This window comes from Eurosta solidaginis, chromosome 3 (genome assembly GCF_040869045.1).
Source record: "Eurosta solidaginis isolate ZX-2024a chromosome 3, ASM4086904v1, whole genome shotgun sequence".
NCBI lineage: Eukaryota > Metazoa > Arthropoda > Insecta > Diptera > Tephritidae > Eurosta > Eurosta solidaginis.
Genome location: NC_090321.1, coordinates 219,092,965 through 219,113,106, shown reverse-complemented (window position 1 = coordinate 219,113,106; position 20,142 = coordinate 219,092,965). Strand labels below are relative to the sequence as shown.

General features: G+C 33.6%; 1 protein-coding gene across 11 annotated transcripts in view; it reads left to right on the top strand.

The window, feature by feature from the left end:
* The first annotated feature begins 228 nt into the window (after positions 1-228).
* Positions 229-20,142, top strand: part of hig (hikaru genki) — a 121,102-nt gene continuing 101,188 nt past the window's right edge. For 3 of the 11 annotated variants that reach the window (XM_067775168.1, XM_067775158.1, XM_067775169.1), the window contains exons 1-2: positions 229-449; positions 11,985-12,292. In XM_067775168.1, coding sequence (XP_067631269.1) covers positions 12,145-12,292 — 148 coding nt within the window. In that variant the 5' untranslated portion in view covers positions 229-449; positions 11,985-12,144. Of the gene's footprint in view, positions 544-11,984; positions 12,293-20,142 lie in introns of all 11 variants that reach the window. The other 8 variants (XM_067775166.1, XM_067775167.1, XM_067775161.1 and 5 more) reach the window with 8 other exon arrangements.

Sequence of the window (20,142 nt, the reverse complement as noted above, 5' to 3'; positions counted from 1 at the left end):
ATACCAATGCATATTGAGCACATGATGGGTAAAAAGAGCGAGAGAGAGCGTTTCGAATATTAACACTCGCAAAAGCTTAATAAGAGCAGCTTTTTCTTCAGTAATATAAGTAAAGCATTCGAAAAAGTTCCAAAGACCACGCATGTCCTGTGTACAAAGGATACAATAACAATAGCATATGCTACAGTATAAATACAGTAAGCGAACAGCTTTCGATTTCAGTTCTTGTTACTGTTTCGAACTGTTCGGTTGTTAAAAGCGCAAGCTTTTAAAAGGGCAAAATAAAAAAATATATATATGAAGTTGTGAAAAAATTAAAAACAAAGAAAAATTAAAACAAAAAAAAGGTTATAAGAAAATTGATACAAACCCAAAAGAAAATGTGACATATACACAGTGTATGCAACACGACTCACTAGCGAAAAAAAGTGAAATTGCTACTAAATTGTGTATGTATGTGTGAGTGTGAAAATATTTTGTATGCGTGCGGTTGTGCGTGAAAAATCGAAAAGCCAAATACCACGTACATATATACTTACACATGTATGTATGTTGATAGTAAATATGTTCAACAAAATATGCAAATAATAAGAACAAGCAGAAATTCCTTTGCATTGAAATGTGTGGAAAATTTTTTTTTTCAGAATTTGTTTCTCCTTTTTCAAGCGATTCCATTTCATTGTAATTTCGCATGCAAAGAAACAATGTTGAAAACAAATTCTTAGGGTAGTTGAAAGAAAATGCTAATAACGCAACAATGCTCAAAAATCCGAAAATACGTATGAATAAAACTCATCAGTAAGAGCATTGGTACTACGCAACAACAAATCGAAAATCTAGTTAAAATATGCGCAATCGTGTTGGGAAGTACGAAAAATAGTGAAGAGGAGTTTTGTCTTTGTTTCAAGTGCTATGCCATGCTATGCCTTTGCCCAGCAAACACAGTTTCTAACGTTAGAGAAATATTGTAATTTTACATTAGAATTCTAATGTAGTTCTCTAATGCATTTCGAATCGAAAACTATGTTAGAATTCGACTGTAAAACGATTCGAATAACACTAGAAATGCTGAGCTCAATATTTAAGTACGGTTTTAATTTATTATAATAGAAAAAGCCTTTGAAATATGTTCCTTCTTAATACATAAGCTTATAACCAAATAAAAGTATTTGATATAATGAAACAATGAAAATTTCGCTGATTTTAAATAATTGAACTTAATTGCGCATCACTTCAAAATTCTCATTAGAAACCCATTAAAAACTGACGTTAGAATTCGATTAGAATTCTAACCATTTCCTCGATATCGAGAACGAAGTCCCTTTTTGTAGAGAATGCTATAATTCGCGACAGTTTCGCAAATCGTCCTCTAACCTTCTACCTTAGAGAAATAGATAAGGACTCGATTCGTCTTCTAACCGTTTTCTAACCTAACTGTTTGTTGGGTGTGTGTTTTAGCTTAAAATTACGATGTATATTAGAGTGGATCGGTGTCTAAACTAAACAAAAAAACTTGCAGAAGACTTCCCCTCTTAAAATCTACTGAACTACGGGTTAATTCAACTAAAATTTCTGTACATTTCTATCCATCGCAAATAGCTGTTGAATCAACTTCACAGGAATTGTTGATTCTGAATTAATTGTTTCGACAATCAAATAAACCAATAAAGTTTCATAATACTTAAGTCATAATAGCTTAACAACCTGACCTGTAAATTCAATAATACCAATGAAAACTGTTAAAATAACAGACGTTCGTCAACATTGGAATAACAGTGAAAACTGTAGATATGACAGAAATTTCTGTTGCACCACGGTCATTAAAACAAAGTACTGAGCGCCGTGAGCGTAAGTTTCTTTTTAAAGTTAGCTGATGCATTTGCATTTTAATATTGACAGTTGTTTGAACAGTTATTTTAACAGAGAATTTAGTTAGATTGATTGAGAATCTTTTAGTTTCTCTTCTGTTGGAATTCCTATACAAATTTGAATTAACCGTACTGCGATAAATTTTACCCAATGTCTGTTAATTTAAGAACAACAAACTCGATAGTAATGGCAAATCAGTTTTAAAAATTCCATTTTATAAAACCCAGTCACAACTAAACTTAAAATTTAGTGAAAAAATATTATCTCTTTCATCGCAATTTAATGTATATAGAGATGTAAGTGTACTAGTTTGCACGCTATACTTTAAGCTACTATTTTTTCTTTTTTCGTATTTATTTCTTTCTCCCGATTGGGCGATGTGGAATATATAAAAACAACTATTTCGAAATCAAAATTCGACATATTTAGGAGGTGGAGCTAAATCAGCCTTATCTCCCTGAGGATGGTTCAAAATGTACCGAAACGCGTGCTTAATCACTACCGGCCAAATAGCTTTTTTATAAAACCCAAAGGCAAAATATTGGCGCATCGAACAATTGAGAAAGCCTTATTTTTACTGTCCCAATGAGAAATAAAGTCATTCTAAAAAATTCTTAACCTTAACTATGAATTCTTCAAAATGATTTTATTTCATCCTACTAGTTTATTTTGTTACATTTTAATACATTTTATTTTATTTGATTTTATTTTTGTTATATTATTTTATTTATTTTACTCATTTAATTAAAATTATTTTAGTTTAATTTTATTCTACCTTATTTTATTCAATCTTTTGAGCATAATCATGAATTCTTTAAAAGGCTTTTATTTCTTAATAGTTTATTTTTTTCATTTCAATACATTTTATTTTATTTGATTTTTTTGTTATGTTATTTTACTTTATTTTCTTTTCTTTTATTTTATTTTACTTTTTATTTAATTTAATTTAAATTATTTTAATTTAAATTAGTTTTGTTCTACTTAATATTATTCAATCTTTTGATCTTAATCATGAATTCTATAAAATACTTTTATTTTACTCTATTTTACTTATTTTATGTTATTTTGTTATATTTTGCAATTTCTTTACTTTACATTATTTTACTTTGTCTTATGTTATTTTATTTATTTTTCTTTGTTTTATCTTACTTTCTTTTATTTTAAATCATTTAGTTTAATTTAATTAAATTTTATTTAATTTAGTTTAATTTATTTAAGTTAATTGAATTTAATTTGATTTAATTTAATTGAATATAATTTAATTTAGTTATATATGTTTGTTTAATGGTGTGTTCAGTTTATACTTATATTTTTAAGAATTCATGAGCTCAACACCGGCTTATAATAATTGAATTTCAATTATTATGTTTTTTCTAAGAGAACCTGAAAAGAAAGAAACATTTACTGGCATATTGCGATGGACCATTTCGAAAACCGCCAACATAATCATCATCAGGCAATTTTGTAATATTATCAAAGGTTTCACCGGGATTCGAACCGTGAATCACATGGTGAAACTGCAGTACCCTTTAACCACTAGGCCATCCTGCTGGTATTTGTTTTCATGCTTAATTCAGGTTTTCTCATTTCTACACTAACAACACAATTGAGACATTCTGTCTCTATATTGATTTGTGTGCCATGTAGATTTGTTTTTGTAAAGTTCTTCTTCGTTGCGAATGAGAAGCTTTGTCAACTCGGGCTCAGTTGTATATATTTATGTATGTTTGTTTAGTGGTGTGTTCAGTTTATACTTATATTTTTAAGAATTCATGAGCTTAACACCGGCTTATAATAATTGAATTTCAATTATTATGTTTTTTCTAAGAGAACCTGAAAAGAAAGAAACATTTACATTTTTACATTAACATTTTTACGTTGGCGGTTTTCGAAATGGTCCATCGCAATATGCCAGTAAATGTTTCTTTCTTTTCAGGTTCTCTTGGAAAAAACATAATAATTGAAATTCAATTATTATAAGCCGGTGTTAAGCTCATGAATTCTTAATTTAGTTTAGTTTAATTTAATTTAATTTTATTTGATTTTTTAATTTAATTTAATTTTATTTTACTTTGTTTTATTTTAACTAATATTTCAGAATTCATGAGCTCAACATCGGTTTATAATAACTGAATATTCAATTATTATGTTTGTTTGAGAGAAACTGAAAAGAAAGAAACATTTACTGGCATATTGCGATGGTACCATTTCGAAAACCTCCACGTAATCATCATCAGGCAGTTTCGTAATGTTATCAAATGTTTCACCGAGATTCGAACCGCGAATGACAGTGAAACTGCAGTTGCCTTAACCACTTGGCTCTCCTGCTTCTATTTGTTTTCTTTCTTATTTCAGTTTATCTCAAACTTACACATCTCAATTGACACATTCTGTCTCTATGTTAATTTGCGTGTTATTTAGATTTGTTTTCGAAAAGTTCCTTTTTTCATTGCGAACAAGAAGCTTTTTTGTAAACTCGGGCTCAGTATTAAACTATTTAATTTTATTTTAGTTTAAATTACCTATTTTTTTCATTTAATTAAGCTTAGTTTTAATTTAATTTCCTTTATCATGCTTTACTTATTTTGTGCTCCCTTCTTTTGTTTTACTTTATTTTATTTTGTTTTATTTATTTTATTTTATTTTATAAAATTTTTTTTTTTTTTTTAATTTTATTTTTAGTTTATTTCATTTAGTTTTATTTAATTAAGTTTTATAATTTATTTTATTTTTTGAGCTTTAAAATGATTTTATTTTATTTTTTGACCAACAAAAAAGCCACTAAAAATATATATAAACCAAAAATACACGTACTTCAAAACTTGAATAATCTTGTTTGGTTTTGTAAACACTTTGAATATCAACAATGAAAGTCACTCTCATAAAGTGGTGCAAGAAGTTTCCTACACATCGTTTGAATGAAAATGCGTATGGATAGTGATCGCATGAGAGGATACACCCCCAAAATTTTCAAAAACTTTTATTTTTTTTAAGCAAAAATCAACCTTAAAAAGTAGGGACAACCTTAAAAGTATAAGCGGCATCACTAAAAAGGGGAAGATTTTACATCTTTAACTATGTACATATAATCTACGTCGTGTGTAGCTGTTCGCATTCGCAATTAGATTTGTGTACATATGTGATTGCATGTATGCGTGTGCTGTTATTTTCTATGTTTATGTAATGCATATTTAACACACTCTTGGTATAAAAGAATTTCAACAATCAGCGCAAACATTTTCCCAAACACGCGCGTAAATGCGTTTATAGCATACTTCTAGGCGTTAACACATGTTTATGTGTCTTGCGAGCATACCAAATGAATAGAATTGAAAGGAAATGATGTGCTAGAATTTGTTTGTTTTTTTTTTTACGAAAAATGTGTGAGAAATTAAAAAGCAGATATTTAAATTGAGAGACGGTGATAAAAATAAAACAGTATGACGAATAAACTTATTGCTAAAGCTGTGTTGATTTATCCTACAAGGTTGTTGTGGCAATGATGTCAACAGTATACCGGATAAACTTAGTTTACTTTCTTATTCGTATAGGTGTTGGAGTCAGTAAGAAAAAGTGCAGGAGTTATATATATATCATACATTTTATCTTTCCTGAGATCCTTAGGTGAAACCCTTTAAAATCCCGCTATACATATATTTCTTTATCTCTTTGCGTCTTCGAAATTGAAGTGTGAAATGAGTAGCCTTTTCAAAGATACAAAACTATTTCAGATTTTACCAAATCGACCTGTTTTTTATTTTTTTTTTAAGTGCTAGTACTGAAATTGCATCGGCATCTTTAGATCAGGGCATCTATCAATCCTATATCGGTCTTGGGACGGAGAAGCTATAAATAGCGCTGTCAATACCTTGAAAGGGTTGCACTACACAACCCCTTGAATACCATTGCATCCCCTCGCCCAGGTCACTTACTCTATGCTTTCCCCTGCTTTGCAAGTAAAACTTATCGTTTTAATGTTTTCTACTTCCACTGCTGCCTACCCTATTCTACTACATTCCTCATACTTTCCCACACTATGAATCTTTGAGCGATCCATTTTAGTTACGCCAACTCACCAAACAATGAGGAAGAAGAACTAACCATAACAGCAGCGCTTTTTCCTGTGACAATACCACTCTTACTTCGACCTGCTGTCGAGAAGGTTTCATTCAAATACACCAGCATACACCCCCTTGCTGGAAATCATCCAATAGGTACGGTTCACATAACATCCTCGAAAAGAGGTTGATATTGCTTAGGGCTCAGAGCTTCGATCGTCCCAATTTGACGCAAAAGAGCGCAGTTGCAAATGCATGCCTTACCCCAGCGACAAGGTGCCACCGTGCACAGGGAGATAGGTACATGTATATACTCAAAAAGTGGCGCTTAATCGTCTAACTTAATCACTACGTGGAGCCAATTGGAAATATCAATTGAATTAAAAAATCTCTTTTTTCGATCATGGTTACTCTGTAAAGAGCAAAAAACAACTAAATTTGTTGTACCATATAACTATTAATACTAGAGGCAAAGAGTATATATTTGTTAAGAGGCGTCACTCGATACTTTGTTGCTACCTTTGCTAGAGGTTGCCCAGTGGGTGAAATTCAGCTGTTCTTTTCTTCATTTTTTATTATACCCAGCTGTACTTGTACACATGGTATTATAACTTTGATTGGATAACGGTTGCTTGTACAGGTATAAAGGAATCGAGATAGATATAGACTTCCGTATATCAAAAAAAAATTTGATTGCGCCATGTCCGTCCGTCCGTCAGCCCGTTAACACGATAACTTGAGTAAATATTGAGGTATCTTCACCAACTTTGGTACACGAGCTTATCTGGACACAGAATAGAATGGTATTGAAAATGGGCGAAATCGGATGATAAGCATGCCCACTTTTTATATATATAACATTTTGGAAAACACAAAAAACCTGATTATTTAGTAAATAAAATACCTATAATGTTAAAATTTGACGTGTGGACTGATACTCTTGATAAAAATTTGAAAAAATTTTTTAAAATGGGCGTGGCACCGCCCACTTGTGATAAAATCAATTTTCCAAATATTATTAATCATAAATCAAAAATCGGTAAACCTATCGCAACAAAATTCGGTTTTACTATAAGGAATGCTTTGAAGAAAAATTAACGAAATCGGTTAAGGACCACGCCCACTTTTATATAAAAGATTTTTACAAAGGTCGTGGACGAATAAAATAAGCAATATCTTTGCAAAAAAGAGCTTTATATCAATGGTATTTCATTTCCCAAGTGTATTTATAACAATAAATAGAAAACACCTAAAATTAAAAAAAATGGGCGTGGCACCGCCCTTTTTATGACTAAGCTGTTTTCTATGTTTCGGGAGCCATAACTCTAAGAAAAATTAGTTCAGAATAGAACCATATGTATACGTATAATTGCGCAGACTTGTAACACTATTAAGCACACAAAACAAACAACAACAACATTTCAAGTATACAGCTGGGTATGTAATGTTTGGTTTCACCCAAACTTAGACTTCCTTACTTGTTTTTTTATACTCAGCTGAGCAGAGCTCACAGAGTATATTAATTTTGTTCGCATAACTGTACCCCGTAACGGCATAAACTAATCGAGATAGATATAGACTTCTATAAATCAAAATGATCTGGGCGAAAAAAGAAATTCATTTAGCCATGTCCGTCCGTCCGTCCGTCTGTCCGTAAATACGATGACTTGAGTAAATTTTGAGGTATCTTAATGAAATTTGGTACGTAAGTTCCTGGGCACTCATTTCAGATCGCTATTTAAAATGAACGAAATCGGACTATAACCACGCCCACTTTTTCGATATCGAAAACTTCGAAAAAACCAAAAAGTCATTTATTACCAAAGACGGATAAAGCGAGGAAACATGGTAGGTGGGTTGACTTTATGATGCAGAATAGAAAATTAATAAAGTTTTAAAAGAAGGTAATATAAAAGTTTTGCAAGCTGTAATTTGGCAGCTGAGTATGTAATGTTCGGTTACACACGAACTTAGCCTTCCTTACTTGTTTTTTATCCTTTTTAATATCCTTTTTAATTTGTATATATGTTTTTGCATTTAACTTAAATTTACTTTACTATATTTTTTATTTTTCTTTATTTGTTTTTTAGTTTCATTTACCGTCACTTCTGCATACTAAAGAAGCCATTAAAAGGGCCAAACCTTTTGAATCGATAGGCCCAGACGGAATAGCTATGCCGATGTTAAAATGTCTTGGGCGTAAGGGCATCAGCTACCTAATGCATGTTTTGTAGTTGTCATATTTAAGCCTATGTGATTTCAGAATAATAAAGAATGACAAGAATGGACCCAATACCAAAGTCCGGAAACTCAGATAACGATGGTGAGTCGTCATTCATTTAAATATAAATATTCTGTTAGCCAGCCATCAGCATGGCCCCATATATATAATGCGGACTGAACCAACCAAAACTCCATAATAAAACGGTCTAGCAGCACTTGACCTATCAAAAGCTTTTGACACAGTGCACTACTCCAAGAGGAATTAGGAAACATCCCCGTAAGCACTACGATGAGGTGCGGCACCTTCCAACTCAACCGATTAATCCAGATTAACATAAAGAGGTCCTAACCCTAGTCCACACTAATTCGGAGAACACTGTTACCAGCTATTGCTTAAACTGAGTAGTATTCCATCTGGTATAATTCTGGCGAGAGGCTGACTAGTGCATTAGTTGGTATGACCCTGATGCATATACTGGTGCTATAATGGCTAGTTTGTCAACAGGTATGATGGTGATGCAGAGACTGGCAATTGATATTTCGTAGGACATCGCCGTTTTAAAAATACCAGTTGCTAATATAAAAAAAAGACAGAACTCTAACCAGTTGGGGTTTTTGGAAAACTAGTATTCTTCTAGTATACAATTAGTTGGGTTGATGCAGGGAAGAAAAGCGAACACACGGAGTGCCTGTAGTTTCCATGTCAGCAGAGTTTCCTAAATATAAATTCGTGTATAGCAGTTGTATTTGTGACTTAGTGAATTGATATTTTAGCGCATATTTAACTTTTTTGAAATTATTATATTTGACTTGTTTGAAATTATTTATTTATATGTTTGGTTATACCTTAGAATTGTAGTTTGGCTGTAAAAGGGGCGTAACAGTTTTCAACTTGCCTATTACCGGCCTTGCGTCTATTAAATATTATAAACAAAAAATGAACTAAAAGTAAAATGTTACTTCGCTTTTAAAAGTAACATACATATACATATTTACTACTATGTGCATATGTATGTATGTATTAGAGCGGGTCAAATTATATGGAAGGATTTTTTTTCATCAGGAGTGTAGCAAAAACGTAATCTGCATATGATTCTAAGAAAAATTATTGAAGACAGCATAGCTGTAAGTCCGATTTCGAGTCCCCGACTTTTGCAAAATAGATATTTAGCCATATGAATGTAGGGTAGGGCCAAAAAATCTTCATAGCTTCTGATAGAATTATAGGAAAGATATCTTATTAGGCTAATTTTAAAGGTATTTTACGTACATTTCAGAATCTGTATTAATATTTATTGTGCTTTTGAATTTTAGTAGAGATATCAGGCTTAACTTATTAGAAATTAGCTTATTAGAAACAGCTAAAATAAGTTCAGAACATTTCCAATAACTTTCATTCAGACAGTTTTTCCTTTTTCGAATTCGTTTTAGTAGAAAGCAATTTTCAAAAAAAAAAACCTATATTTTCAAGTAATAAGCAAAAAGAAAACACAATTTTTATAATTTTAATGTAATTTACTTAAAACATTATTTTTTTACTTAGAATTTATCATTTTAACGTATCTTTCAAAATAAAAGTAATGTTATATTATTATTTTTTAAACTCTTTTTTGCCATTCGTGGTTGTTTTTCACGACTTTCTGCTGTAACAACCATAACACCTTCAGGTTTTTTTTTTCTATAACACGTTTGGAAACAGATGTTAACAACTGTACCTAAATTTCGGTTTCTTGTATATGCATTGGAATATTAGGATCATCAAGTGTTGGCTCATCATAATCTAAGAATTGTACCAAGTGATCGTATGGAATATTTCTTGTGAATAGCGGTTCAGATAGTAAATTATCGTCATTCAGATCAATCATATCAGTATAATCTGAAGCATTAAAATTGATATTATATTTTTTGTAAACTCTGAGATTAGTTGGATCAAGTATTTTTTCCCGATAGTATAAAATTTGTTTGATAGCTCTATCACGTATGGCTTTTCTATCATCAAATAACATTGCTAATAAAATGTTTTCTGGATGAGCGTAATATGAATTACTTTGGATTACACCATCTTCAATATTAAGTAAATTACGTGTAGGTAACGTGTCCAACGAATAAACTTTGATAAAACTACACTGCCGTATACTATTTGCGGTCTCGCCTCTCAACTCTTACAAAACTGAAAGATCTTGGGGTAGTTTTCGACTCTAAGTTTTCGTTCTCGATACATTTAAATTCTACAATTGCTAAGGCCTATTCTCTTCTTGCTTTTATCCGGCGTTTTAGCTCAAATTTTATGGATCCTTATACTCTTAAGATACTTTTCACCTCACTTGTTCGCTCCAAGATGGAATATGCCTGTTTCATTTGGCGACCCTATCATGAGTGTCATATCAAGAGGCTCGAAAGTGTGCAAAAAAGCTTTGTTCGTTTTGCACTGCGTTCTTTGAATTTTTCCTAGCCGATTCCTTCCTACGAAGCAAGATGTGCACTCATCAATCTTCAGTCTCTAGAATCTAGAAGAACCTTGCTGTCAATGACTTTTTTTTTCGACATTATCAACGGTTCAATCGATGCGCCAGCTCTCCTCGAGGGTATTCGATTCCATGTACCAAACAGGCCGCTTAAAAATAGCAACATGTTTTATGCGGGGTTTATTCGGACCCTCTATGCTTCTATGCTCCCATTTCTCGGACATTAACAGAATTTAATCTTCGCTCAAATTCTTTAGAAATCGACTTTTCATTATCTAAACATATTTTTAAAGCTGTAATTGCTCATACATAATTATATTATATTTTATTATTTTGTATTGCATTTGTTTATCTCTACGTAGTCTGTAAATATATTTTTGTACTAGACTATTTTTGTAATATGTAACTGATCAAATTACTAAATAAATAAATAAAAACAGAATTATAGTATTTTACATTGAAATACATTGGCACATTAATTCTAATAATATAAACTGCTAGAGTTTTCAAATTTTCCGATGGTGTATTAGTTGTTGTATAAAAACGTAATACCCCCTGCTTGCTTTGGTTAGCCATCGAGAATGTACAGCTGGTCCTGGTTTTATGTTAGCTAAATAAACTGAAACAGCACCATTTGAAATTGTTTTAGCCATTTAATATAAATATTTAACATCTTTAGAAAATTCCAATATAAAATAATTCATTTCTTGATTGTACGAATGGTATACATTTTTGAACTCTTTTTCTGTGTTTAAAGAAATAAAATCTTAAAATGTCACGACTAGACGGTAAATTCAGATTATTTAATTCACTTCATAAATCAAATGCAATAATATCTTGTTCAAGTATATGTGATAAAGTGGATTCAGATGGAGAAGGATTTGGTCCATCCATTTTAAATTAAAATACAAAAAGCTGTAAAGAAAAGAAAATTTTTTCCATAAGAAATGTGTCAAAAATGATGTTATAGTAGTTAAAAGTTCATTTTAGGCTAATTTCTCATAATTTAAGCCTGATATCTCTACTAAAATTCAAAAACACTATAGATATTAATACAGATTCTGAAATGTACGTAAAATACCTTTAAAGTAAGCCCAATATGATATTTTGCTTATAATTCTACCATAAGCTATGAAGATTTGGCCCAACCCTACATTCATATGGCAAAATATCTATTTTGTAAAAGTGGGGGCCTTGAAATTGGACTTAGAGCTATGGTGTCTTCAACAATTTTTCTTAGAATCATCTGTAGATTACGTTTTTGCTATACTTCTGATGAAAAAAAAAATCCATCCATACAATTTGACTCGCTCTAATATGTATACAAAATATGTATGTCTGGCTAAAACACAACCACATTCATCAACAGTGAATAAACACACATACTACGACAAAAAAAAAGAAAAATAATAATAATGTCTAAAAATGTATAATTAAAGTGATTGAATGCATTGCGAAAAAGTTGTTTCAAATCATAAATAAAATTTAAAAAATTTCACCGAGCACCGAGATAAATATATAACCAGATTATGTCACCGCTACAAGCGCATGAAAATCTGCAGCACTTGAGGCATAAACCGATTTGGTTGCTTGTCCTGCTGATTTTCTTTGTTGTTGTTTTGGATAAGACAGCAACAGCGACAACGGAGAATGAGCAAACAACAACACCAGAACCAGGTAAGTTAAATAATATTATTTTATTTGGTCATAAAACATGTTAAATGTGTGTGTGTGTGACTTCGTGCAAGGGCGAATTTGAATTACAAATGAATGGGGCAACTCATACAAACTCCCAGACATATACAATACGTTGTATACTTTTACATATATTACGGATTTAGTTTTAACTTTTATGCTTACAATTGTGGTATGTGAAGTACATATATGCATATATGTATGTATGTATTAATGTAAGTGGCTGCATGTGTGAGATATAAATCAATGTGTTAATGGCTGTAAAAATAAAATAAAAGCAAAAATTATGTAGATTCTTAGTAAATTAAAGGATAGCAATTTCGCTTTGCTATAAAGAAGAGCTTTGATATTTTTCAAATAAAATAATTAAGGCTGTTTATTAGATAGGGTCAGTCTACATACGAAATAAAAAGTTGAAAGAGACTCATGAAATTTGTTTGCAAATGTTTTTGTACCTACTTCCGAACATTTTTTTACTGTAACTTGTTTATTTTATATATATGATTTTTTAAAGTTATATGTACCTCTTTTGACTTGACAAGTTCTATTATTCCTCCTAATGTCTTTCCGAGTTCTGCTGTCGTTCTGTGAAAGGAGAAGCATACTTTAAGGGGAAAAAGCTCGTTGGCAAATGAATTATCTCTAAACGACCTGAGAGCTCAAACGTATATTAGAAGCAGATATTGAGCTGCTCAAGACCAATCAATTCTTGTAATGGAATCAAATTAATATTAAATAATTATACAATTAAATAAATATGCACGCTGTTTTATTAAAATCCAACCAGCTACACCCAAGCATATCCGTACCACAAGTAAAGACGGCTACCGGTGCGTATACGTAATTTTTTTTTATATTTATTTATTTACGAGCAGACCCGCCAGACGTTGTTCTGCCCTAAATTTGGTCTATCTGCATACATTTTAATAAGCTTTTTCCGTCTAGCCCTGCCCTCCCCCCTCCTCACTTTTTCTTAATCCTATTATTCTCTCCTCCCTCCGTCTTTTTCGCTTCATCTATCTCTATCTTCGTCTCACTCTATCTCTTTGTCAGTCTCTATCCCTCTTTTCTCTTCTCTGAAGTTTTTCCCATTCTTCTTCATCCCTTCTTGCCAGTACCAGAGGGTGGTATGTATTTTGTTCCAGTCCCATTCCGAGTCCCAGTACCACTCCGAGTTTCAGTCCTAGTCCTAGTCCTAATCCCAGTCCCAGCCCGTCTCTGGTCTTCTTCCCGGAAAGAAAGGATCGTAAATATTAATATAGGCAAATGTATATACCAAATTTCAGTCAAATCGAATAAGACGTATGTAAATAGGTATGTGGGTATTATTAATTCAAGTCTTTATTTCGGCTTCGCATGCATATTTATTAGTTTTGCCAGGTTGATGCGACTAAATCGAATATCACAATGAAAATTACTTTAAAGCTCTCAGCAACAGCTTTCATTTGATATCCAAAATACACACACATTCTAGGGGTGCCCGGGTCCACGTTTTGGCCTATATTCCGAGACCCTAGTCACCCAGGGGTATAAAGATTACTCTGTACTAAAGCACACATCAACAGCTTCAATTTGATACCCATAATGTAAAACCACATCCTAGTGTTACCCTGGTCCACGTTTTGGCCTATTTTTCGAGACCATAGTTACCAACAGGTATGAAAACTTCCCTGTACCAAAGCTCTCATCAACAGCTTTCATTTGTTATCTATATTCTATAAACACATTCTAGCAGCACCCGCGTCTACGTTTTGGCCTATATCCCGAGACCCTAGTTACCCAGGGGTACAAAGATTACTCTGTACTAAAGCACACCTCAGCAGCTTCAGTTTGATACCCATAATGTAAAAACACATCCTAGTGTTAGCGTGATCCACGTTTTGGCCTATATCTCGAGACCCTAGTCACAAATACATAGATATGAAAATTATCATGTACTAAATCACTCATTACAACTTTCATTTGTTATCCATGGCGTATTACCATTTTCCGGGTCCACGTTTTGGCCTCAATATCGAGACCCTAGTCACCAATGGGTATGAAAACTACCCTGTACTAAAGCACTCATCAACAGCTTTCATTTGTTATCCATATTCTATAAACACATTCTAGGGGTACCCGCGTCCACGTTTTGGCCTATATCTCGAGACCCTAGACAACCAAGGGTACGAAAAATACCCCGTATCAAAGTACTCATAAACAGCTTCCATTTGATACCCATATTGGACAAACATATCCCAGGATTACACAAGTCCATGTTTTGATCTCAAGACCCTAGCCAGAACGGGATAAAAAGTATCCTATGTCTGTCTCCTGGTTCTAAGCTACCCTTCCACTAATTTTCAGCCAAATCTGTTCATCCGTTATGTGAGTTATAAATATTGTAACTAACTCCACTTTCTTTTATATATACATCACATTAGAAACTTCAAAAATAACAGCATTTCTCCACTATTTAATGGATGTTATTATACATATGGACCTTCCTCTTCAATCACTCTATCTACTAAAAAAAGCGCATCAAAATCCGTTGCGTAGTTTTAAAGGTTTGAGCATTCAAAGGGACATAGGGACAGAAAAAGCGACTCTATTTTATACTACGTAGTGATAGTGATACATGCAAAAATACCAAAAAATAAAACTTTTGATTAAGAATTTTAAGGAAATGTTCAATATTTTTAACGAAAGAGTATTTTTCGAGAGATGTATGCATTCTTAACCATTTATTATTATTTGTGTATGTACATACATATGTATGTCAAGCTGATATGAAAACACATACATACATATAAACCTACAGCCGAAGTTAAATAACGCAGCGAATGCTATGTGTATATACGTATGTGTCGCATCATGTCTCACTCAAAAGTAATTTACTCGCACAGTTGACACCGAACAATCACACACACGAATTTTTTGGTAAAAATGTAACTTTTGTTTAAACAATTTGGCTGATACGATAAAGGAATCAAGTATTTTTTTTTGATGCAGATCGAAAGTAAATATTTCAAAGCTTCACTGAAAAGTAGAATTTTTTAAATGCATCCATCCGTTTATGAGTTATAGCTGTGTAAACAAAAATTTTATGATTTTTTACTACATTTTGGCAATTTGTCACGCCCCTATAATACATACCTTCAAATTATAGTAATTATACCATCTCACGTAGCTAAGCTTTCAAATGCAAAAACCCGTTTTAAAATCGGAGCATTCTGTGTGAAGTTATGTGCATACATGGCATTTAGCGACTTTATTTTATAAGATTTATAGATATAGATATAGATAGATTGTTGACAACTATTGTGTATGTATTTAGAAGAAAAAAATAATAACTGCGTTACCCTAAACATAAGCTTAGAATTGAGACATAGAGCCATTCAGTTTGTTCGTATGGGCAAATTCAGTCTATTTGAAGCCATTACCGACCGGCTAGTTCAACCTAACCTAATACCAAGAAATGGCGGCCGCCGTGGTGTTATGCTAGCGTGCTCCGCCTACCACATCGAAGATCCTGAGTTTGCGTCCCGAGCAAAGCAACATCAAAATATTAGAAACAAGGTTTTTCAATTAGAAGAAAATATATCTAACCGGGGTCACCCCTCGGAGGTGTTTGGCAAACACACCGAGTGTATTTCTGCTATGAAAAGCTCTCAGTGAAAGCTCATCTGCCTTGCAGATGCCGTTCGAAGTCGGCATAAAACAAATTGGTCTCTTCCCGCCAATTTGTAGGAAAAATTAAAAAGAAGACAAGCTCGGCTTATAATCTCTTGGGCTGTTATCTCGCCTTACTTAATTACTTACTTAAATGGCGCTTAACCGTCTAAACGGTTATGGCCGTCCAACAAGGCGCGCCAGTCGCTCCTTCGCTCCGCCAACCGGTGCAAATTGGTCACACCAAGGGAGTTTAAATCGTTTTCCACCTGGTCCTTCCAACGCAGTGGGGCCGCCCTCTACCTCTGCTTCCATAGGCGGGTTCCGATAGAAACACTCTCTTGGCCGGAGCATCATCTTTCATTCGCATAACATGGCCTAGCCAGCGCAGCCGCTGCGTTTTAATTCGCTGGACTATGTTGATGTCTGCGTATAGCTCGTACAGCTCATCATTAAATCTTCTTCGGTACTCGCCATCGCCAACGCGTAGAGGTCCATAAATCTTTCGAAGAACTTTTCTCACGAACACTCCCAAAACCGCTACATCTGCTGTTGTCATGGTCCATGCTTCTGCCCCATATAGCAGGACGGGTACGATAAGTGACTTGTAGATTATGATTTTCGTTCGCCGAGAGAGGACTTTACTTTTCAATTGCCTACCTAGTACAAAGTAGCATTTATTGGCAAGATTGATTCTTCGCTGGATTTCAGTGCTGATGTTGTTGCTAGTGTTGATGCTGGTTCCCAAATAAATGAAGTCTTTTACTATTTCGAAATTATGGCTGCCAACAGTACCGTGGTTGCCAAGGCGCATATGCGCTGACTCTTTGCTCGATGACAGCAGGTACTTCGTTTTGTCCTCATTCACCATCAAACCCATCTTTACCGCTTCTTTTTCCAGTTTGGAGTAAGCAGCCTTACATTTATTTATTTATTAATACCAAGAAAGTATACTGATTCTGATGCACATGCCGATTTGAGTTCCGGTATTTGCTTGGTTGGGGATTCCGATTTCGGCCCCGTTCTAGTTTTAGTTTGGGATTTTGTTTTGTTCTAAAACTCACTGCCGGCTCCAACTGGGTTGCGAAACGTTTCTATTTTCTGTTCCATTCTAAAAACCATTTATAAACAGATGAGACAACAAATAGTTACGCCCACATATAGAGAGTAGGCGACATTACAGACACATGTAGACATCAACAAAAGAGCTCAGATGACATTACTCACAGATATACATGGAAGACAACGGCGAGTATGAGATGCTGGAGATGAGAGAAGTAGATAAGCAACTAATCGGGAAGGCTGTTCGCGAAAAGTCTAGATCCAGGGAGAAATAGGCGAATGACACAACGGAGAGTATAAAAGCGGCGCAGTTCAAGTGATTGTTAATCTATTGGATTTTGAAAAGTTAAGAGTACGCGAAAAGATTGCGAAGGTTTACTACCAGAGTAGTGTTGCAAATAAAGAGCATTTTATATATAGAATATTTTAATGTACATACATTGTAGCGAACTTCTCCTCACGACGTTGCTCAAAAATTTACAAAGGTGCGATTGGACTGAGGCGAGGTGGCATATCTAGCTATGCTACAGCTTAGCTCAGGGAAATTGGGGGTGGGGGTGCTTCAGCCTCACGCAACGAAGTCGCACAAAAAATATTTAAATATATGCCTACGGTAACAAAGGGGTATTCCACGCGGAATTGCGCCAGTAAATTGACAGTGCAAAACAAACAAAGAAAAAAACTAAGTGACTAGGAAAATGAACAAGGCAAGAAAGAAGAACGAGGAATGTTACACCAATCGTCGTTTATGGGGAAGAAAAGCTGGAAGAACTCCCCGTGTCTCTACCCACCCGACCTGTTAACCAAAAAAAAATGTATATTCGTCGGTTAACCCTCTTAATACTTACTTCATCTCAGCCACCAATATCCCTACATTTCGTCAACGGCCAATAAAACCCTAGAATTCCATCTTTAGCAATTCACAATTTCTCATTTTATTCATAAGAAAATCTTTAACAAAATTTCCCTGCTTCCTTATTACTAGCATTTAATAGTTATCTATCCAAATGAAATACTTTGGATTCAATCAACTTTATCATCATGTTCAAAACAGATAGCCTATTAGTCTAACTATCCCTGAAGGTATGCGTATTAACAAATAGAAATTCAATATAATTGTATTTGGATTACTAGAATGTATTTAGAACGTAGGCTAAATATGAGGACGAAGTTGGTTAAGGTTACTACCATAATTATCCTTTTAGTATTTTCCTCAAAACATATTTAGCTAACTTGGGTGTGTAAATTGTTGCAACCACGCGATTTTTAAATCGACCTACACATGCGATCAACTGCGCATATCAATGTAACGGTAATATCCTGGAAATCGTGGTTAAAACCCAAGGATTGAAAATTTTAGTTTAAGAGGCTATTGAAAATAATGCCTTCTTGACTTACAAAAAAAAAGAATGGCATAAAACATGTGCATACATATGTAAAATAGAATGTGAACGGATTTACTTACATGCTTACTCGGCTACACCATCGATGCGACGTTGGTACCAGCGACGACGAGGATGCAAACGTGATAGGTTTATGCTTTAATCAAACATGTGTGTAGTTGAAGAATCCTAATCAATTAAAACCAGAGGTTCGATAGCTAAATAGGTAGACCCGAATTAGGGCTGTGTACGTCACATACATACATGTGCATGCACAGCAAATGTTTTGCACACACCTTGATAACTAGAGATGTATGAGGATGCGCTTTATTGCGCCTGAAACTATATCTTGCGAATATCCAAGAAATGGATATAATTTTTACACATCAATTTACATATAAAATTTGAAACTTTTTCTCACATTGTTATTTATGCACTATTGCTTAGCACAATTAATTGACCTTTCTGTATATCAATTTAGGTGCAAGAAACCTAAAATCATCGAAATCACCATAACAGAATGCTATAGCAAATAAACTTCTGCTCAATGGAACTGAGCAAATTTTCAAATTTTAGTTCATTGTTACAGCATTATTATTATGGGAGTTATGTACGCTTTTAACCGAAATGCACTGAGACATTAATTATATTTATGTATATGTTGACTATAAATAAAAAATAGTGTATGCTAATTAAGCAAGTTCAATACACATTTGAAGTATAATGCTTATTACTTAACAATCAGTTAATGGTTTTATTGGTTCCTTTTTTTTTTTTTTGTTATGGTCATTATATCATTGGTTTCTGGAAGAATAATCAAGTAGTTCACCAAGATTAACGAACTGGTTTAGCTGAATTTTGGTTTCACCCTGCTCAAATCAATTGAATTATTTGAAAAATCGCAGAGCTGCAAACCACGAAAATGAACAGGGCTAGAAGCCATGGTCCAACAGGATACTGGTTGTCTTTAGCTTTCGATGACTGGAATGTGAATGCATATTCTGCTACCTAAACGCAACGGTAGCATAAGCGCCGTATTGGGATAAGATTCCGAGATGCAATTTAATTTTTGTAATAATTCAGACTTATATCACTTTGTCTGTATGCGAGTATGGCCTCCAAAGCCAGAAACATACCTTTTCCAAAGAGGTGTGGAGTCTAGGCTATTTGAATCACTGAACACTGCTATGCGCACAGTTGCGCTTAAGCTTCTAATAGAAGAATGTTTATCCTTTTTTTTTTTTTTTTTCATTAACACCGGTTTTATATTTTTATTTTTTGTTAAGGCTAATTTAATAGTGACCGGAGCGACTTTTAATTTTCGATGCTTATCAGGAACTGACTCTTGTTTTTCTAGTCAGCTTCAAATTTGGCTTCATTAATTGTCTAGCATCGATTTATTCTGTGCCAGGTAGCGGTTCAAAAGCAAGTTGTTGCTAGACATCGGAATGCAATTTGAAAAACAAATAAAGGCCATAAGCAAATGTGCAAAAAGTTCACTCGCTCGCTGGATTTAACGGTATCGTTATGAACATGTACATGCATACGTCTGTAAATGCTTATTAACATCTTGCCTTTAGAGGCTAGTATCGGATTACCGTGCTCATTCGATACTCGAATGTCCCAGTGGGAAATTCTTAGGGTAGTGCGCTACAACATATGTATGCGACATTTCAGTGGTTCGAACGTTAACAGTTCAAAAATTACAGAAGGGTTTTCAACGAAACTGATTGAAGT